This window comes from Bombus fervidus, chromosome 14 (assembly GCF_041682495.2).
Source record: "Bombus fervidus isolate BK054 chromosome 14, iyBomFerv1, whole genome shotgun sequence".
Lineage (NCBI taxonomy): Eukaryota > Metazoa > Arthropoda > Insecta > Hymenoptera > Apidae > Bombus > Bombus fervidus.
This window is the reverse complement of record NC_091530.1, coordinates 9,694,781-9,716,340: the sequence shown is the minus strand read 5'-3', so window position 1 is coordinate 9,716,340 and position 21,560 is coordinate 9,694,781. Positions and strand designations below refer to the sequence as shown.

The 21,560-nt window shown below is 38.3% G+C and overlaps 1 protein-coding gene across 2 annotated transcripts; it reads left to right on the top strand.

Annotated features, from left to right (window-relative positions):
* The first annotated feature begins 15 nt into the window (after nt 1-15).
* Nucleotides 16-21,517, top strand: Bs (serum response factor blistered). 2 transcript variants are annotated; one of them, XM_072016297.1, is made up of 5 exons: nt 17-669; nt 3,428-3,679; nt 13,638-13,743; nt 16,038-16,142; nt 16,357-21,517. In XM_072016297.1, the coding sequence occupies exons 1-5, from the start codon at nt 193-195 to the stop codon at nt 16,551-16,553; spliced, it is 1,137 nt and encodes a 378-aa protein (XP_071872398.1). In that variant the 5' UTR covers nt 17-192; the 3' UTR covers nt 16,554-21,517. The 2 variants fall into 2 exon arrangements, with proteins under 2 accessions (XP_071872399.1, XP_071872398.1); XM_072016298.1 differs by lacking the exons at nt 16,038-16,142; nt 16,357-21,517 and adding an exon at nt 13,835-15,446 and having other exon boundaries at nt 16-669.
* The last annotated feature ends 43 nt before the right edge of the window (nt 21,518-21,560 follow it).

Sequence of the window (21,560 nt, the reverse complement as noted above, 5' to 3'; positions counted from 1 at the left end):
CACCGCGCTAGCACGTAGGTCAAGTTACGATACTCTGCGCGCATTCAGTTCGCGGGGAGCGCTCGTACAGTGCGCGTTGTTGTCCCGTGTTCCTCTAGATGGTTGATCACGTGGGAAACATTGCGCCGAGTTTTCGCGATTCCGTGGCGGAGAAGGGCCGAGGGAAAGGGAATAAATGTGCGCGAGTCCGTAATGGACAACCCTAGCGGCGGAAGAGATAGTCGGTACGCAAGTCTTGGCTACAGCATGGGGATGATAGGCAGCGACGCTGGCTCGGAAATGTACGGCCGACCGTCCACCTCCCAACTTACAACTTCTCAAATAAGCCGCGGTGGCGCCACCATGATGGCAGCGGCGGCCGCTGCAGGCGCACCGAATGCCGGCGTGGGATCTGTACAGAGGGGTATCAAGAGGACCACTTCGGACGTCTGTTACGATGACAGTAACGCACGGCAGGCACTTTCGCAACAGCAGGCCATGTCAATGTCCACAGACTGTGTCCCCGATAATCTGGAGGAGTCATTTACGAGTTTGGGCCAGCCGAAAAAGTCACCCCCCTCGAACGGTAAGAAGACCAAAGGACGGGTCAAGATTAAAATGGAGTACATCGACAATAAACTACGGAGGTATACCACCTTTTCGAAGAGGAAAACCGGAATCATGAAGAAGGTTCGTATCCGACAAACCTGTCGACCTTATTTCTCTCGTTAATTAAAACGGTTGTCGCAAAAACAGTGTGTTGAATCCGTCGGGTATCGATGATCGATCGTCACGATCGATCGTTTCTTTTCGTGTGATCATTGAATCGGTCCTATATCGAACATGGTGTTTAAGTGCGTTCAAAATTGACGAGAGATTAGAGATAAGAAAGTACATGACACAAATAGCAAATGTAAATAGTGTATTATAGTTGTGTGGTTGCGCGTATTGCGCAAATCAAACGTAAGCCGATGAGTTTAGCGAGCGCGCGATTTATGAGTGACAACTGTGCTTTCGCTGTCGTATATATTTGTACGCCAGTAACTTAATCGTGTATTTTGGATTACCGCTAGAACTACTGACTACAAAAGTACATAATTTGTATCAGAAAGATGAAAATAGTAAAATAAGGAAGTCATATGGTATATGAAAGAATACATTATGCATTACAAAAAATCATAAAAAATCCCTAGAAATGCAGCGTTGTAATCTATAAAATTACTACGAAAGATTACTAATTGATCATCTTGACAGTTTTGGTAGTTTTAGTATCAAAATATGCCCAAGAAAGCTATAGTACATTAGTCGTGATTTTATGATATGATTCTGCGATGAGCACTTGTTATATGACTCTTTTTACGAATCGACCGTACATATTTCTTGGTTCTCTAATCTTAATTATATATAATTTACATAAACATAGTTAGCGAGGTCGTTTAACGATAATCAGTAAATAAATATACGTTTAAAGTTATAAATTACACGATTAAGTTACACGTCCGTCAGAAAATTTATGTGTTCTTTTTTCTTTTTGTTAAAGCTTCGCACACAACAGAATCTATTTTGTAAACGATTACGCATCTATATTGACATTAACGTTGTATTTTATATTTCAGGTAACGAACGCGTTGTAGCCACTACAAAATATCGTAAAAATTGCTTTTACGTCTTGTCACGTCAAACTTAATCTTTCGCCTAAAAAGCGCATTATTTTAATTTCCTGAAAATGACGTATCTATTTTTGTTTACCTTCTGTCGCTCACTATAATTATAAACTTTTTATTAACAACGTATTCTTCGAGCAAATAGTCTGAAAATAATCTGGTTGTTTTTTAAGTCAGAGTTTTTGATTTTAACATTAATTTAATCATGTTACAGTTGTTTATCTGATCCAAACGGCGGAGTAGCTAAATCCGTAGAAGAACCTAAGGCAAATTGCATCTTTCATACAAATATAGAAAACCAAAGATAGATTGTTCCCCTTTTCTAAAGACGGATCTCTATAATTAGCTATGTTTTGACACGAAACTGACATAACTGCTTTATAATATTATTGGAAAACTGGAAACTTACGTTAAACTTAAAATAAACAGAGGCATTATGTAAGAGAAAGTACGAATTTAAATATTAGGCTGAATTCGTAGGCAGTGTTAAAAGAATTACGTATTGCTAAAAAAAAGTTCCCAATTTCTAACAGTTCTTAAAACGCTAAAATGTGAAATTTTAACGGATCGAATCAAATATTTTTCTAAAGTTTTCAATGTATGTATTTTGTATCTATACGATATTTACATTATAATGACAATATTTACATTTTTTAAAATGATTTATCAATCATTAATATACAAAAAGTAATCGGAAAATAAATCGTAAAACACGGTACAAATAAGAAAATTTTCTTAGTATAAAAATTGTAAATTTCTGGATCTTGTAAGCTGCAAATTAATCACCTAATCGCATTATCATAGTATTCTAAATAAAAAATATAGAACTTTGCGTTACACATATGAAAATCGATAGATAGGTTCGATTTTAAATTACAAACGTTAAATAAACAAAATACTTTCTTTGAGCGTAAACACGCAGCAACATTCTGATCTAAGTTAAATACAACGATTTCATAACGTTCCACTATGTTTATTCATTTTCATGGTATGGTTGCGTTGTTCCCCCTCGACCGGTAGGTTTCTTGTTAGTAGGCTGAATTTTTATAATTTAGATTCAACTTAAATATACAATAGCGGGCCGTCAGTTTTCACTACAAAAAGAAAGAATTCCATCCGCTCCACGCTTGTAAACGCTTCGCTAAACCTTGATAATTATTATGTCATTACAAGGTATAATCTCTCGAACATAAAGCGCTGAGTGCGCATATCGTTTTTATTCGCGTGTGTTCGTTTAATTATTTAGAAGAATTGTATATTAATGATTGTGCAGGCGGTGATAATTTGCATAACACCTCTCTATAAAGATCGCTGAGTAGCAAGTATTTGTAATATACGTTGATCGTTTAAGACTCGAATGGAAAACATTGCTTTTGTTACTCGAGAATCTAAGTTTGTTACTTTATTTACATCCGTACTTCGATTCTTTAGGCAGATACTATCTTAATTAATTACGATATGAATTTGCAATGCAGCGAGTTAAATTTACGATACATTCGATCTTCACACTTGTAGTTTCATCGAACTGAAAACACAAGTGTCTCACTGTTATACTCTTCTATCGTTCTTCAATTTCCTGAAAAAACTTTTCTTCGATTAAAATCCATCTCGCTTAAGAACGGCTAAAACCAGTATTCGATCAATGAAAAGAGACAAAAACCAAAGTCCGAAAAGACGGAGGATAAAAGTGCAAAAAGAAGGAAAAATCTGGAGCGAAGCGTCGTTAATACGATCCGAAGAAGGAGCCCGGGACATCCCTAATTAATCGTTATCTCTGGTTGCAGGCGTACGAGCTGTCGACACTGACAGGTACACAGGTGATGTTGCTGGTAGCCAGCGAGACCGGGCATGTGTACACGTTTGCGACACGAAAGCTGCAGCCGATGATAACGAGCGAGGCCGGGAAGGCGTTGATCCAGACCTGTCTGAACAGCCCGGACCCTCCCGCCTCCGGTTCCTCCGGCGACCAGAGGATGTCCGCGACCGGGTTCGAGGAGACCGAACTGACCTACAACATAGCCGACGACGAGCAGAAAGTAAGGCAACTGGTGTATGGCTCGCCGCACGGTGGCTCGCTGCACGGCGGTTATCCTGGTGGCGGACCGACCGGAGGGCCTCCTGGCCATCCGCCACCCCCGCCGCCGCCACCGCCGCCGGGTTCGCAGCACGCGCCACCCTCGCACGCGCAGCACGCGCACTTGATTGCGCATGCACACGCGGCCTCGCCGAGCTCGCACCTGGTACCCTGTTCCAGTCCTGGGCCCATGTTAGCCGGTGGTCCCTATCAACAGTCCTGTCCCTCGCCTCTGCCACCCCATCACGCCGCCTACCATCCTCACATGTCGCATTCGCATCCCCAACGGTAGTACTACCCTAGTTAGTACTTGAAACTATCGCTTGTCCTCCGACTCTTACCAGCTGTCCGTGTCCGATGTATCGCACACTAGCATCTGTTACATCGCCAGTCGCATTCGTCACGTCGTCAGTTGCATCCGTTGTATCCATCGCTGGCTACCGTGTTCGATTCGCGTATGATCTTCCATGATCAATGACTACGGAATATCGAGACAGGGAAGAGGTACAGGGAGAAAAGAACGTGAGGTTGAACGCGTCCGTGGATATAGAGAGAGGAGATGCTCGATAAGAGTCGGTGTCCACGGAGTTAGAAGACTACCGTCGCCGTCACGAACCACCGGCGTAACCGCAATTATCCGCGTACGCTTATCGCGCACGACGTCTGTCGTCGATTGACTACGACAATTGTCGACTTCGAACGGCCGCTCCGTGTTCGCGCGATACGCGCTACGAGATTTACTCGATGTTGGAGTAGATACGTAGATTTTGCAGGTGGATATAAATTAGTTGAACGACAGTAGGTTTGAAGAACACGAAGATTTTTGTGTTTTCCCTATATAGGCTCGAATGGTTTCGTTATACAGCTCAACTGGATTCCATGGGGGAACTTAATCGTTCTAGCGATTTCATTAGCAAGAAGCAGGATCGGTGAAGAATAAAACCAGGTTGTGGTCTTTCAACGATCCGTGCTTCGAGCCTGTAGAAATGCTTGCTAGGTTTCTTGAAGCTTCTCTTCTGTTTCCTAGTTACTTTTCACAGCGGCAAAGGGCTCCTCGAACAGACGCCTCGGCGTCGGTGCAATTCCGTCCATGGTGCGAGTACATCGCGTTCAAGTTAGGTGCGCGGGAACGCGTTAAACTTTTCTTTCCACGGTGCTTTGATCGTTTTCGAGGCGTTTTAAAGAATAGACGTATTATCGTTACGGTGGATTTATTATGTCGTGTTATGCTTCGTTATATCGAGAACGCGTCGTTCGATGGACGTAAAATCGTACGTCGTTTGCAAGCTGAATAAAGAATCAGCGTGACGAAGGAAGTTCCGGACGACATCCGACTTTCTTTTCCGGACGATGAATATCGAAATTCTCGATGAGGCGCATCACATCCGGTGTCAATGAAAGTACGGTTATTTTCTTTTCGTGTGTGTGTGCGTGTAGGGAGGAGAGTAGCATCTCGTACGAAGCGCGAATGACGTTAGTTACGATCCTAGAAATTAATATGCCTAACACCCGGCACGTTTACGCTTAATTTGACGTAAATCTCAAGGAAGTGAAGTTTCGTTTGATTAAAACCCTGCTACGTCATTTGGATCATCGATAGTATTTTCCTATCTTTAAAAATTGTTTAAGTTTGAGAAAAATATGAAAGAATGTTTATTGATATTTACGCGATCACTCTTGTTTTAATTCTATACGAAGATTCCCTTTAAGAACGTTTTTATTTATAAAAGTTTATTGAAATTCAAAAGATAAAACTTTGAAGATCGTAACCGGACTAATAATTAGAAAAGTTGATTCGATCGTGTTACGATCGTGTTTAACGTATTCAATCTTCTATAAGAAATAGTTTTCTATATAATTTAATATCGATTACAAGTTGTTAACTATTTTCTTGGCAAAAACTTGAAACGAAATTAAACGTCTCTATCAGGTCGTTTCATAAATCTTTCTCTTCTCCAATTTAAATAAATCTTTATTTCAATGAAATCATCGATTTTCCGTGCATTCGATATGCCGGTTTATTATAAACATATTTGCATAATTTCCTGTCGTTTCTGAATTAATTTATCGATAAATCTCTCGACAAATCCGCTTCTCGCGATACGTCAATGCGAAGGCTTATGAAACGACCGAGTAGAACGCTAACAGCGAGAAAATAGCTCGCATAATTGCGTGCCAGGTGCACTAAAAAGATTTAACCAAATCAGTCGACGAGGTAAAATCGAGACTACTTATGGTAACGTGCGCTCGCGCGCGCGCTTCGAGATCCTAGTACAGTTGTTAACGACAATCAGAACGATGTTTTGCCACGGCTGGCTCGCTGGGAAGAGTTTCAGGCAATTAACTCTTCTTTCGACTCGGTATCGCAAGTAGAAGGCTTCTAAGGACACCTGTCATCCTCAGGATCGGGTCGAACAGTACTTAAAATAGCAGCTTTTCGGTACTTAATACATTAAGAACTATTACCGTTCGATTATTATTCGTTATTTCAAGGTATAATAAATATGTTATATTGATAGGCTCAGGGAGCAGTACTTTCTTCAAGTTTAACAAAGTTAAGGGCTCGTTATAAAAACAACCCTTGTCCACACGTTTATCTCTCTCCAGGAAAGCAAAAGAATAGTTTAACACATTTGTAATTTCTGATACATTTCGATACATTTCATTTTTGCTATATAAAATATTCTACGAGCCTACCAGTAATACTCGCTGATGATATTCAATAAAATTATAACGTTGTGGACTACGCGATAAAAGTTTTTATAGAACCGGTTAATTTTCATTCGATGACAAGTCACGATCACTTTTTAGATCATTTTTTATAACATCTATTCCATCATAATGTGAACGTAGCTGGTTACTAGAAATACATTGTTGTCTAAAAGATTGAAAGATTTTACAAGAGTCGGTTTTGTTATGAGTCCCGCGATTGATCGACGCGACATATTCTTGGAAATCAATCGTGATCGAGCGACGCTTGTCGTTAACCGAGGCGTGTGATGGTGTTTTCAATGAAAACCGATCGGAGCGCAAGAAAACGTACGGTGTTCCGTTTCCAACGTATAAATCTAGTCCAGTCGACGCGTACTGTAAATGTATACGAGATTTACGTCCACGTTGTTTTAATCTACCCGAGTGAACAACGACGAAGATGATCGATGAATTTTTCCGAACGATCGTCAACGAAATCGACCGTCCTCTTGCTCTCCACAGTTCGAGTTTAAAGAAACAATTGAAATCATGGAATTTACGATTTTTATAAATTGATACATAGTTTTATAGAAATATCCATTATAATATCCATAGAGCAAACGTTTGCTCTATGATTTTAATAATTAAGTATCGAGTAAGATATTTTGTAATTTGCGTGAATTTGATAATTTCGCTTGTTTCACAATTTAACGACCGTAAATTCACAAAAAGACAACGATCTCGAAAGAGATGTTCGAAATGCTAGAAACGGATGAAAACTTTAGCTACAATCATTTTCGTTTTTCTATTTTCTTTTTTTATTTTTTATGATGCTCGTGATACGAAAACGAGATTAAAGGGTAAGGCATTAGGAAATTCAGAAAATAGACAATTTTAATGGCTGGATCTATACGTTAATCAAAGTCCAAAGACTTTTTTCTACGATACGTGGTTCGTTCGAGTTGTACTTCTTTGCGAAACGAACGAAACTCATAGAAAGACACGTATCGATGGAAATTTTCGTTTATCAAAACGAGAATGGAGAGGCAATTCTTAATCATGCACTTAGGATAGTAACTCATGTGATGAATTACTCGAGGAGCCGTGTATTATATATATATACGTGTATATATATATATATATATCATCTCTTCTTTCTATTTTGATCGTATTTATATCTTTTACAACGATAGAATCTCTCTTATTTATTTAAAGATCTGTATATACGTTGTAAGTTGATCGATCGTTGCCGAGCAACGAGAATCAAATGGAACTGAGGCGAACCGTGATTTGACAATCGAAAAATAAATTTCGATCATTCGTATTTAATTCCGTGATAGTATTTAACGATCTGCTCAAAAGTAATTAAAGAATCGTCCATCCGGATGACAATTCTCTCGCAAAGGGAGTCAAACGTTACGAAACTCGGAAAATGAGTTTAACAATGAATACGAGTATCGTTATTTCATCCTCGACATTCGATTTATTCGGACGCATAATCGAGAATGGCCGTATTCTCTTAATTGTTTCGAGCAGTGGTATCCATTTTACTGGCGTAGAAAAACGATCGTAGAAAGTACGATTCCCAATTAGCGTTTCGCTGGCTCCCTTCAGTTCCAAATCGCTCGATCGTACTTTTATATTGTAACAAACATCGTACCTAGTAGTTGGTGGGATTTGGCGAGGTCGGAATCAAAGGAAAAATCGAATCGTCCGAGCGTTCCCTTTTTTTTCCCTCCCATCAAAGATCCTTATCGAGGCATCCATTATTTTTTTCAAATACTCATGTCGTTCGGGTCGAGACGTTTCGCCTTTCGTTCCCCGGGACGAAACGCAAAAAAAGCCAACGAAGAAACGAGAAATCGTAGTACGTGGGTGCGAGTCCGAGCCAGTAGACCCGGCGGTGCACGCTTGGCATTGTTGCGCATTGAATATATATATATATATACATCATACATACATGTATATATATCTATATATATACACACACATATATATATAGATATTGTTGTGTGCATCGTACATTGTTCCGTAATGTGTTTGTACTGAAAGTGGCATGTGTAGTATTTGTTTGTTTTTTTTTCTCTTTCGTAGATTAAGTAGCTAGTATTTAAAATACCTTGTTAATTTAAATTCCCAGGCGAGCCCCGCCTGTTCTCCATTTCTCCCCTCTTCCGTTTCCCTTTCCCTTAAGTTTCTTCCACAAGTAGAGAAAACCTCGATTCTCCTCCCTCTTCACACAATATGCATGTTTACGTGTGTGTGTACGTGTGGTGTGTTGTTTTCTCTTCTTCTCTCCTTTTTTTTTTTTTTTTTTTTTTTTGTATCGCTTAAAATATTTTTGGAAAAAAAAGAAGAACAGATACATATAAATATATATAAATATATAAATATAGAGGGTAGATAGGTAAAATAGATAAACGTTTATACGTCGGAAGAAAGGAAGGTGAAAACGCGAAAGAAAACGTAAAACGAGTAAGCACACGAGAGCATTACGTGCAGGCGCAAAAGTAAGGGAGATTAAACGTGAGAAGAAAAAAATATGGATGAGAAAAAAGAAAAGAAAAAAAAAGAAGAAAAAAGAAAGAAAAATCGCAAATCCGAATAGAAATGTAATTTATCCGTGGTCTCTCCCGTCGACGCACAAAGTACAAATAATATAATTAACTTTACGATTATACGATAATCCTGAACGCAACACGGTAATCACGAAATGTACGGCTGGCGTGCCTTAGTTTTTATGTATCACATGTGTAAATAGTGTACTGTAAAATACTGTGATAATATTTATATTACACGTACGTATTATATTGTTTCGCTTAATAATACGGTCCCATGACAGTGTTGGTCGTCGTTTCGTCAAACGATACAGTTAACCGATATACACACGAATGCCAACAATTATTGGCACAAGGTGCCAGTCGTTTGCGAACAGGTAGGTATAAAAAAACCCGCCTGTTTTAGCGAAGATACCGTTCGATCGACCATTTGATACATAATTCGTACCTTTTATTCTACATCCTGTTTGCCGCGCGGATCACCACGTTGATAACGATCACGAAGACGATGAAGAAACGTACAAAACGAAAGAAAGGAATTTCTGTACGATTAGGTAATAGTTTCGCATGAAACGTTAAACTAGTTGCGTCGAGATGATTGAAGAAACTAGCCTCGATCAAAGAGGGGTATTAACACGATCGAACCACTTTTAACTTGATTTCTTGCGATTAGCGGCATTGTTATTTAAACAAAGAATGAAAAAGTAAGACATTTTAAAAATGTGTTTCTTTATATTAATTTTATGTTGGATTTTATTGTTACTTTATCGACGAGATCGTATCGACGCTTTTTTACTTTTCGTCTGTGCGTGAATATAATTCTCGCGATTAGCCTAAACGAGTTGTTACATTTATTTTAATGGTACTTGTTGTCTTATGTAGTTTGAAAAACCACTTCACTTTTGTTTTGTAAATAACGTAGAAAACAGCGGTATCATTCGTAAACGGATGAAGAATAATTATTAACGCGATAAGACTCCTGTTACTCTTTAAGACGATTTTTATTTTCTCTCTTTTAAAGAATTAACGTAAAATTTCGTATATGTAATTATCGAAGAACAATAATCAGTCCTTGATGCGATAGATAATGCAGAGGAAAAACAGTTATGTTAAGAATTAGAACCAACGAGATGCGTTAAATTATACAAGATTAAATAATAATTCTATCTACGTTGCGATCATTATTGTAAAGAAAGAATATTCCGATCCGCTTGAGAATAAGACACCGATCAACAGTATTCCATTTTGCCAATCATCCTTTCAACATAACTCACAAGGTAGGTCTGCTTCTCGATACGCACGGATTATTCAAATTTAACGATTCTTTTTAAAAATCGTATCTCCTCAACTTTCCTATACATTGCTTTAATGTTTCACTCTTTCAGACACAAATATTCCAACGTAATTTCAAAAGAAAGATAAAGAAAAAGCAAATTAATTCTCTTAAGGTGAAAGATGAAATTCTCTTTCATCTTTCACATCCCTTTCTCGGACTTGAAACAATCTTCCACCCAAAAATTTCCATATAAGGATTAAGAAAAAAAAAAACATCTTGGATCTTGAATGTAGCAAGTCTGAAAGAGTTGAAGACGATATTTCTGCAATTCCGCGGGAATAAACGTTAAGTTAATAAATAAAAAGAGACGCAAAAACCTAGGATGCGCTAAACACCCCATTAGTACGTAAAAGAAACCGGATCGAAACTTTGTCCACCGTAATGACAATGAAAAAGAAAAAAAGAAAAGAAAAAGGACCGTTGAAAAGCTCTCTCCCTTGACGGTGGTTTGATACGGGGCACGTTTACGGCGGGGGTTTGAAGCCACGATTTACGATCTAACGACTTAACGATTATGATGCATTTCGCTAAGAGGGCACCCTGGTGGATCGCGGCCACGAGGAAACGACGAAGACAACAGGCGGCTCTCCTGGTGGCTGGCAGGGCGAAAAAGAGAAGGGCAGAAACAGGTGGGGAGTAATCGGATGGAAGGGAAAAGAGAAAGAAGGCGGGGGAAGAGAGGGAGAGAGCAAGAAAGAGGGAGAAAAAGAGAGAGAAGGTATGGAAGGTGGAAGCAGAATACCATATACGGTCACCTTTGTCAAAGCCTGGTTGTCGCCATATACAGGCAATGTTCGCGATGGCAGATACTTATATAGAGTCCAACTTAAGAATCAGGAATGCCGGTTTTTGTCGCGCCTTCTATACACACCCGTGGTAATGGGGGGTACAAATACGACTCGGAAGTGATCGTCGACACAACGCCTGCTGCACGCGGACGAGGGTCGCGAAACCAGCCCTCGTGGCACTTTTGGAAATCCTCCACGTACCGTCACGAAACCACGGCCACCAGCCTTCCGAGCTTACGACTTAAGAACGATTTGACGCTTCACGGAAGTTGAGACACTCTCTTAGCTTCCGTGTTTCATGCATGGAATGTGATTTGACTCTCGAATTTTTGCGTGAGAGTGTTTTAGCTTCGACGTCGATCGAAAGGACAATTGCGAGCTGTTCGATCGATAATTCGAGTAATTTAGGCTACTTTTTCAATTTTATACGTATGTTTATATCAAATTGTAAATATGCCTTGTTTTTTTTTTTTTATTAATAAGTGGTTTTTGAAGATAAAGTTTGTTGTTTTTTAAAGACGCTTTTTGGGCTCCGATTTTGCTACTCGTAAGTGATAAGTGATATATTTCACCGCAGACATAATTGAAGTCTTTGGTGAATGACTGGTTGGAAAGTGGAGCAGTCTAATTAATTGACTCGGTTTCAACTATTTTTGGAATGTTGAACCCTTACAGCGCACTCGAGATCCCTTTCCTTGCTCCTTATTTTTCCGAGGCTAAAGGACGTTTCATTTTTTTGACCGTATACGTTTCTGGGAAACATCTATTTCTTTGGTATATCAGTTTTCTTCTAGAAAACAACGGACGTGATCGAGTTGCTCGATCAGTTACCGATTCGAAAGTACAGTACTTCAATTAACTCGAATTATTTTCGACATTTTAAATCTTCCAAACTACACGGACATCCATGGCAGATTACATCGTACTTAAAATCAGTATCACTAAATCGTTTCATGTAGTACATTCTACCGTAGTACAAATTTACTACTGACTTACGATTAACCAAAAAGAAATACAGCTGATCAACGACATCGTGACGAAACCGTTAATAAAAACTTCTATTCCTATCGCTACGGTAAAACCCGATTTGTCCGAGCTCAGGCGAAAAACATGGAATTCATCGATGCTTCCCATTGCCTGAGATTTCTTCTAACTTCCGACATTAATAATAATAAGAATTCACCTTCTCAAATAAATGCACGTAACTCGCAAAAGTTCATGAACCAAACTAAGCAGATTCAATCGGATTCATGAGGATGGTAATTCACAAACTAAAATATGGAGATTCGTATAAACGAGCATTCGGTAGTCCAGGAACCAAGATTCTGAATAGAATTCTACTATAATACGAAATCGTTGAAACTTCTATCTTCCGTAATGAAACAAGCAACCACGAACGGAATAGTTCGCCAAATCGGTGCTTCCCTGGCACCGAAAGACGGGCACTTCCTAATTCTCTCGAAGAGCATCGGTTCCTTACTCTCGGCTGGTCGATTTGCTTTCTCTCGAAGGCGACCGTCGGTCGACACGTGTATACACACATGCGTCCTAACGAACGAGTCGAAATGCATGTATAAAACGCACAGGTTCAGCGCACAAACGGTTAAGCCTAGGGAAAAAAAGCTATCCGTCGGTGGTGGCGGTATGACCGGGGGAGAGAAAGTCACCCGGGGAAACCGTAGTCCTGCGTAAATTTGTGAGAATCTGCCGTGGAAGCGCGGTACGAGTTGAGGCCGCGCGGATGGCCATATAAGGCGCGCGAACAAGCTCGCGCATCTCTCCCTGCTAGGTAGGTAGGTAGGTAAGTTGGTTCGTTGGTTGTTTCGTTGGTTGCTTAGTTGCTTGGTAGGCTCCACTTGATTGATTGGTTAGTTGCCCGTTTGATTGGCTCGCCGATATTATTACAGAGGCGTTATCTACGATTTACAGGCTACGAATCGAGCCGCGATGCTTCTCCTCTCTTCTGGCTTGTTTTCTGCTTGTCGCCGCATCGCTCGTTAGGCATCCGGAATTTACGGACCTGATACAGATCGTACGTCATCATGATATCGTTTTCACGACAACGTCGTGAAGCTTTGCCCGGTACCGGTCGATGAAACGATCGAATCTGACGATAGTTCAACTTTGATTTTCGTTCGTTTACTGTAATAGAAGTTTCGAACGTTGGGCAAAAAGAAGAATGTCGGGTTTTTAATTAATTTGCGTCGGCTAATTACAGATACATCCTATGTTAGGCATATGAATTGTAGGCAGAATTCTAGGAGTAGTGGTTTGTAGAACGAGGCAAGAGCCTTGTAACGATGATTCATAAATTTTGTAGCAGGGCGACACGTTCTTGAGAATTTTAATGTATGCAAACAAAATTAAAATCTGATTCACGCTAGTTTCTATCTTTTTTTCTCTTCCTATTTGTTATTCTCTCATCGATTTTATCTTCGTACGAATTCACCAGAATTATCTTCAGGACTCGTAAACAACGTTTTTATTTCAAATACGATTAACGTACGTACACCATTTGTACCAACAAATTTCGTTTCATTGTTCCAGGAAGACGGCACTTCACCTAGATCGGACGTTTGCGCGAACGAAAGCGACGGAGACACCAGCGATGGCGATTCTCCTGTGTCAAAGGATCTCTCAAAAAATCACTCAGGTAAACGTACATACCAAAAACTATCTACCTAGAAACATCCTGCGTATTTCCATCCCAAGCGAATGAAACTTTTCTCGTCGTACATTTTCAGAAGGAACTAAAGACAATTTACACAGAACACCATGTATGCTCTCGAATAAAGGATTTATTAACGACAAAAGTTCCGTACGTGGAGTATCCTCGCCAACTTTTCCATCCAAGTAGTGGCTGTTTAGTCGAACGTGGATGCTTCCCAAGCGTGGTTTCCTCCCTTCCGTCGTGCTAGAACAATTTCACCTGTCCGTTCCGCGATTCTCGGCCCGTGCCACGCCGAGTACGAAAGACAATCGTACAGCTGCGCATACGTGGCGAGTAATTAACGAATTTCCCCGTGGGCGTAGCAGGAGTCGCGAGTCGCGGACTAAGTAGCAAGCGGTAAAAGCCGTGGCGTGGAAAATCGTTAGAGCCAGGCCGTAGGTAGTCGAGCAAAGGCAAACGTGTACAATCCAATCAGTCAGGTAGGTCGGTAGACAGAGAAAGGGATAGATACGGATAGAACGAAGAGAGAGAGAGCAGGAGAGGAGAGTTTGGCGGAGAGGAGAGGAGAGAAACGTCGGAGAACGAGAGAATGGTATCACAGAAGAGGTAAAACGTATATGATGCGTACGCGCGCGCGATCGCGTGTGAGCGAGCGAGAAAAGAGGGGAAAAGAGAGGGAGAAGATAAAGGAAAGAGGACACTTAAAATGCGAAAAGTGTGCGAGCGATGACGAGGTTATCCGTGTAGGGGAGTACATAAGGAGTTGTACGGGCCGCGATGACCAAACTAAGACAACGACGCGCTGCCTAACTGGGAAGTAAGATCCGGTCGAAAGCCGCGCTCCGATGCAGGTGTACACATAAATATCGATGCTAATATATGGAGTGGATGCCATCCGACTTACCGATCGCATGACGTACGTTTTTTTTTTCGCCTTTCCATTGTTCCCCGCGGCACAAACAGTCTCCCCGCCGGAATTTTGATAACTCGCCACGCGTTCATATCTCCGACCGACACGATCCGCGTCCCACCGATCTTTTACCCTCAGATCGAAACTCGATCGTTCCTTCAAACTTCTTTCTCGTTTATGATTTTCATTTGCTTCTTCACCGTTCTAACGATTTTGCTAAATTCTTCGCTTTCATTTACTTTGGATAAGATTATCGACCGATTAGTTGATGCAAAATAAAGGATAAAGATAGGTTTCGATGGAACATCTATTGGCGATTGTTTCGTACATCTGTAAAAATATTCACTTTGATATAGAATCTGTTACATATAAGGTTACTTACGATGATTGGTTTTCGTTTCATAAGACCTTATGAGAAGATAATTTTCGTTAAAGTAGGTAAAAGCTATAATATATTTATCTATCGATGTATAAAATAAGAATGATTATTGTATAATAAAGTTTAAATATTTAAATAGATAAAAAGAACCAGGTCGATTTACACAATTTTACTATTTGAGAGTAAACATTACTCTCTGTTAATGCTTTATCGAATTTCCTCTGAAACAGTTCTTGTATTAGTTTTCTTGGTACACAGTACGTCGACTTTATAGTTTATTTTAATATAAGTGGTGTTTTTACAAGATATCTGAAGATTTCCAAACGAGTAATTGTAAAATACGGAAGAGACAGATGTTGAATATAAAAGTTTATTAATCTATATTTCTAAAAATCTAATAACGTTTTGTGTACATCTCTATTTTATGTCATATTAAAGATTATGTCATTGCTTTATATCATCCTTCGTATCACGTCGATTACGTAAATATATATTTTTAGCGGTGTTTTCGACCTACGACCGATCGATTTAAGTAGTGAAAGAAACCCAAAAAGCAGACAGTTATGAGTGAATCCGTTATACCGCCTCGCTCCGTTCTCTTCCTCTTCATAAACTTTAATAAAAAAGTATGCGATGCCAAAAATCATTAACTGTACATTTAAAAACGTCCATTTACTAATTCTAACCATTCGTCCACCCATTAAATCCAATATCAACCCTATTGCGGCTAATCGGATGCCTGTTTTTATATTTCTCTTAACAGAGTTTTCATTTTTCGTTCTTTAAATATCTTCACGTCAAAATTTACAAGAAAGTTTTAAATATTGAAGCTTAAAGCTTACTTGTACGCGCATTGATTAACCGTGGAATCTGGATTGCCTACAATAAGGGTTGAATCACATCGTTATCGATAAACATTTATTCGCCACAAAATGACTAATCGATCATCGTGTCATTTCTCATGAAAACGGCCGTGATTCTGCGCAGGTATAATGTACCAGATGCCACAGACAGTAATTTACTCGCCGACTCCGGGGGTTCTACTCGGTATCGGGCAAAACGGCCAGCCAGTGCAAATCTCTCAAGAAGGAGGTGAGAAACCATGATCATCCCCTGGAATCGATCTCCCCCCCAAAAAACACACACATCCAGCCATCCTTCCGATAGCCGAGCGTTACGAAATGAAACGAAAACTCAGATGGATACCGGCACCTTGCTCATGCGACAGACGTTTACCCGACGCGAAACGCGTGCCCGTCCTTCTTCCTGTTTCCCCAAGTAGAGGTTTTTTGGCATTGTTTCGCAGGCACGGTAGCCCCGGTTAACTCGACGCAGAGTAATCAGCCGTTCATCACGATACCGCTGAACGTCGCGATGAGTGCCGCCGGCTTGTCGCTTCCGGTTACATCCAGGATGAATCTGTCGCCGTCGCCGCGATCACCAACGACATCGGCCACGTCCAGCTGCGAGCTACCATCGGACCTGAGCAAAGATCGTGAGTGATATATCGCGGATCGAGCCTCGATTAAGAAAAAACCCTCCCCGAAGCTTGTCGCTCGACGATGCAACAAAAGGCTTGACCCGACGAGATTGGACGGGCCATCTTTTTTCCAACGATCGTTTCGGTTCACCAAAGAAGGTCGGAGCGAACCGTGACGCATACAGAAACTCGGAAATCTCGCGCGGAACATTTTCTCTTCAGCGACGCGACGGGATGACCTGTTTCGATCGTACGTCCGAGCCGAATTGATCCGACGATCGAAATGGACGCGTTCTCTGCAATGCTATCGATACATACGGATAGAATTTGCTGCTTATTGTGTACGATCGACTGATTTGTATTTTGCAAGATGCTGGATTTTGTCGAGATCTCCTTTGCGCTCGCGATCTAGCTGGTCGCGACGGTAACGCGTTGCAACGCGCAAGTGCTTGTCATTGGTCGAGGATATTCGTTTGATGAAATTTTGCGAAATTATCGGTACTGTGTTGTATTTTATAGAGGATTGTATAAAACCAGAGAACGAATCTAATTGCAACGATGAATATGTCGAGAGTAAGGGTAGCAAATTTGGATGGATCTTTGCGTACGATATTATGTGCGTAAATTAGCATTGACCGATGATTGGTTGTAGTATGAAATTATCAATGCGCATTGGTATTGTTTTTGTTGATACTGGACTTTGTTAGCCGGCGTTTAATCGATATTCGTGCAATACTAGTCGAAGGTTTTACCCAATAACGTTCCACGAATCAATTGTTTACACTGTCTTCGTAGAATTCGCCGCCTTTCGAGTTATTATTTAACGTTTCGTAAATTACTTAATAGAGAGGAAAGGAATTCAATATTTTTTCAACGTTAAACGTTATATAGGGATATTTGAAGATTCGTGGGATTGGTGAGTCGAATGAGACGCATTCGAGTGCAGTAATTTGATAATAATAGAAAAATGAGCAAGTAATAATAAAATATCGAAATTTTAGCGATACACTTTATGTATCACGTGTGTTATGTACTATAATTGTATATATATCAACGATTCGAAGCTTGTAATTCTTAACGTTTTCTTCTTTTGCAACGTAAATCATCACGAAACGATTACAGAACTTATAAGTTTATAGCTCGAAGCGGTACACCATTCGACTGCGGCGATTTGTTCGCAATTCTCATCCTAGAAAACACAAGTTCATATGGTTGTTCGCGAATTATTTGAAAGAAAAGGGGGATAACTAAAGAGAGATATCGAAAATCGATGAATCGTGTGGCGATAATGACTTCTCAATCATACAGGGTGCTTCTAAAAATAATCTATAAGCTAGCGTTATCGTTTTTTTGAGCTATAGAGAAGAAAATATTCGATATATTTTCTAACACGGAAGTGCGATTAACCAAAGACCTTTTTGGTTTATTCGAATTGTATTATTTATTAGCTTACCCGGATAATGATTCCTCGAGAAACAGCGACGTGTTCGCGGTGTTACCGAAACATAGAAATTACACAAATTCCTCGTGAATCAGTCACAGAATGTAAAAGGCGATAATAATGTCTCCAGATCGATGATCGGCTAATCGAGTTAATTAACCGAGCCGTTCAATTGGTCAGTGATAATGTTGGCAATCGTAACCGTTCGTTTATACGATCATGATGTTTAATCATTAACCGTAAAATAGTGATAAGCACGCATCATTATCAGCCAAATTGTTTCAACAGTATTTTTACTCACACAGTAATCTCTATTTTACACAATATGGAAATAAATGATCAGCTTGTGATAGATAACACGCGAAAAGCTTGTATTTTTTTACAATGCACCTATGATTTTTACACGGATAGTACTATCGACACGCGCGAGGAACATTGTCAAACTTACCAAACGAATTTCTTTCTTTTTTCCTTTGCTTTATTAAACAATTTTAAAGATGTAACGCTTTCCTTTAATGCGAATTTATTTTGCTTCTCTAAATTTCATCGATATTATTTGAGATAAACGTTAATAGATCATGAAAGTATTCTGGAATGGTACCTGCCTATTGAAAAATAATTAGGAAGAGCGTAGTTTAGAAAAGAAGCAAAATGATGATGTACTTTTTTTTAAAATTATCGAATTTTTTATGTATTTTATATATTTATGTCTAATCGATATTATTTGATAGTGCCTTCTTAGAGAATTAAAAGATGTTGGAAAAAAGTCAAGAAAAAACTTTAATATTACACTTATAAGTACTATGTTCTCCTTAGAATGAATTTTTTAAACTTAATGCAAACGTATTATGAATTTTATTAACTTTTCTCATTAGGTAATGCTAGTCAAAAGATTGTATTATACCTAGTCATTGAAATGTGCAATGAAACATAAACAAGCATTTAATTTTTGTATCGTAACATTGCTCGAAGCAGCTGCAGAATGTAATAAAGTTACTTAATGAAAATTAAGAAACTAAAGTATAAAATCTGATAAAAATTGAAATAGAACTCTAAATTGAAAGAACCAATCGCGGAACTTTTAACAATCTGTTTCGATAGAAATTTATATCATAAATGAAATATTCTATCACCTGTACATTGTATAAAATTATCCTAACATTGTTTTGAGCAGTGAATACGTTGTATGGATTGCCATAAGAATAAGAGATTTATAATATGAACGATAGTACGATCCGTGGGATAATGTGAAAGATTCTTATGCCAAAATCCATACATTCTCGTCCAAAAGGGAATACCGTTGTATCATGCATTTATCATAAATATCTTGAAAATATCAAATTTCACTTTATATCTTTCCAAATTTTCGACACTGGCCTGTTCAAACGAATTACATGACAGAATTCAGGCATTTCTTTTATTATTTCATCTTGTTATTGATTAAAATAATCTTACGTAAAATAGTGGAAGTTCGATTTTGTTTCATTTTATACCTTTCTTGGTCATAAATATATTTCATATACAGTAGTACGTAACTCGTTTTTAAAAATGTTTCGCTAAACTTCGTTCTTAAATACTTTGGTTTTGTTGTAAATAAATAATACGTGAAACTTGTATAGTGAAAATTCATAAAACAAATACTCGCGGTTTTACGAATACCAAATTGATTTTTTGTCACCCTGCGAATTGGCGGCAGCAACCAAAAGTTCTATTTTAACTTCGTTAGACAGTTTTTGATATTGAAAAACGACTGCTGTTATTCCAAGAGAATGATAGAAATTACTTACAACCTTCGTGCTTCCACGTGCAATAATTACATCGATAACTACCGTAAACAATTTTCTCCTATAATGAGAAATATCCAAAAAGATAAGGTATACATGATGCACTATTCAAATGCGAATGGAATTCACCTTAATCTCGCATTATGTAAATTAAAGTCGAAATGAAAGAGCAAAAACAAGAAAATTCAAACGATAATTTCTGCATTTTGTTATCGCACAAATGCACACATACTTTTTAATGCCGCACCATGCAATATTACAAGATAATTATAGTTCGTAAAACGCATGCTATTCGAGAGTGATTTTATGATCACATATGAAAATAATATTTACAACAACTAAGGTATTTATAAATCGTTCACGAGGCAAATATGGTAAAATAATAATGGGACGAAACAATTCGAGCGTTATAACTTGTGTGTACACGTGTAATTATGATGGAACTTTATCGAAGTGCTAAAGGAAGATGGAATAATGTTTGAATGAAGGAACATGAGAAATGCGTTTGTGAACTATCTATTTTACTTACGAAAATTTTACTTCGTTTTTCTGCGTTATTGTTATCTACGCTTAACGAGTGTTCTTTACTTTCTTCGTCGTTTATATTTCTTTACATTCGATGCGGTAAAATTAGAAAATTTTACGATAGCATAAGAATCATTGGTTTTCATGAAATTTTATGTTTCGGATGTAAAAACAAGCAATTAATTTCTAAAAAATGAAGAGTAACACGCGAATGATGTCTTATGAACCTCATAAAGTGCAGTACCTCGAAAAATTCGATGGCCATGGCTCGAGCTTAATGTTTGTATAATAATAGAGAAATTCGTATGTTCAGCATGTCCGTTGGGAATCCAAATTCTCGACCATCGTCGACGAATGACAAATTTAAATGCGTTCTATTTTATATACAATTTATATATACATATCTATGTAATATACGTTGCGAGGGTTGTTTAAATTTTTCTGGGATTTTATAATTTTCTTATGAATAAAGACATTTGAAGAATATTACAGGTATTTTATATAATCTTATCAAGACAAATATCAGTACAAAATTTTGAATTTCTCAAGTATTTATATCAGAGATTATTCAATATTTAAAGTAAATTACAACTTATTCCAGTTTTTCCAATCCTTATATCTCTGTCAATAATCTAAAGATATTTTGCCTATTCTTACAAATTCACAGAAACATAATTGTTAATTCGTGATAAATAAACGTTAAACTTAAAGATTTCTTATATAACAAAGGTCTTGTACACTTATCATAATTATTTTACTAGTGGATAAAAAAATGTTTAAAAAATATTACATAGCAAACTTTAATATTTCCATATATGTGATATGATTTAATGTGTATGTGTAATATTACAAAGATCATTCAATGACTCAACCAATCTGTTATACATAAAGGAATAGAAAGAACTCCTGAAATGTCAAAGAAATATATCTATGGTAAAAAATCGAACCAAATCATCGATTATGTAACAAATAATTATATTCATAACAATCGCAATCATACTATAGATAAAATTCCAACAACCCTCGGCTATACATGAATTGCAATGTTTTTTTATTACTTCTCTACTGTAATATATATTACAGCATGAAGAATGTTTGTAACGAATGAACATATGTAGACATATCGTTGTTTTTTTACACTAACTTTACGTAATGTACCGATCATGTAACATTGTTAGAATTGTTGTGACGAATACGTCGAATATGAAGAAATGAAATATAATTATTCGAATTACAATTTTTGTGGATACTGTGAGTTTTACATCAGTTGTACGAACCAG

Coding starts and splice junctions, on each gene's coding strand:
- Bs (XM_072016297.1), top strand. CDS start 193: ATGGACAACCCTAGCGGCGGAAGAGATAGTCGGTACGCAAGTCTTGGC. Junction 670..3,427: donor AAACCGGAATCATGAAGAAG/GTTCGTATCCGA, acceptor CTCTGGTTGCAG/GCGTACGAGCTGTCGACACT. Junction 13,744..16,037: donor TCTCTCAAAAAATCACTCAG/GTAAACGTACAT, acceptor GATTCTGCGCAG/GTATAATGTACCAGATGCCA.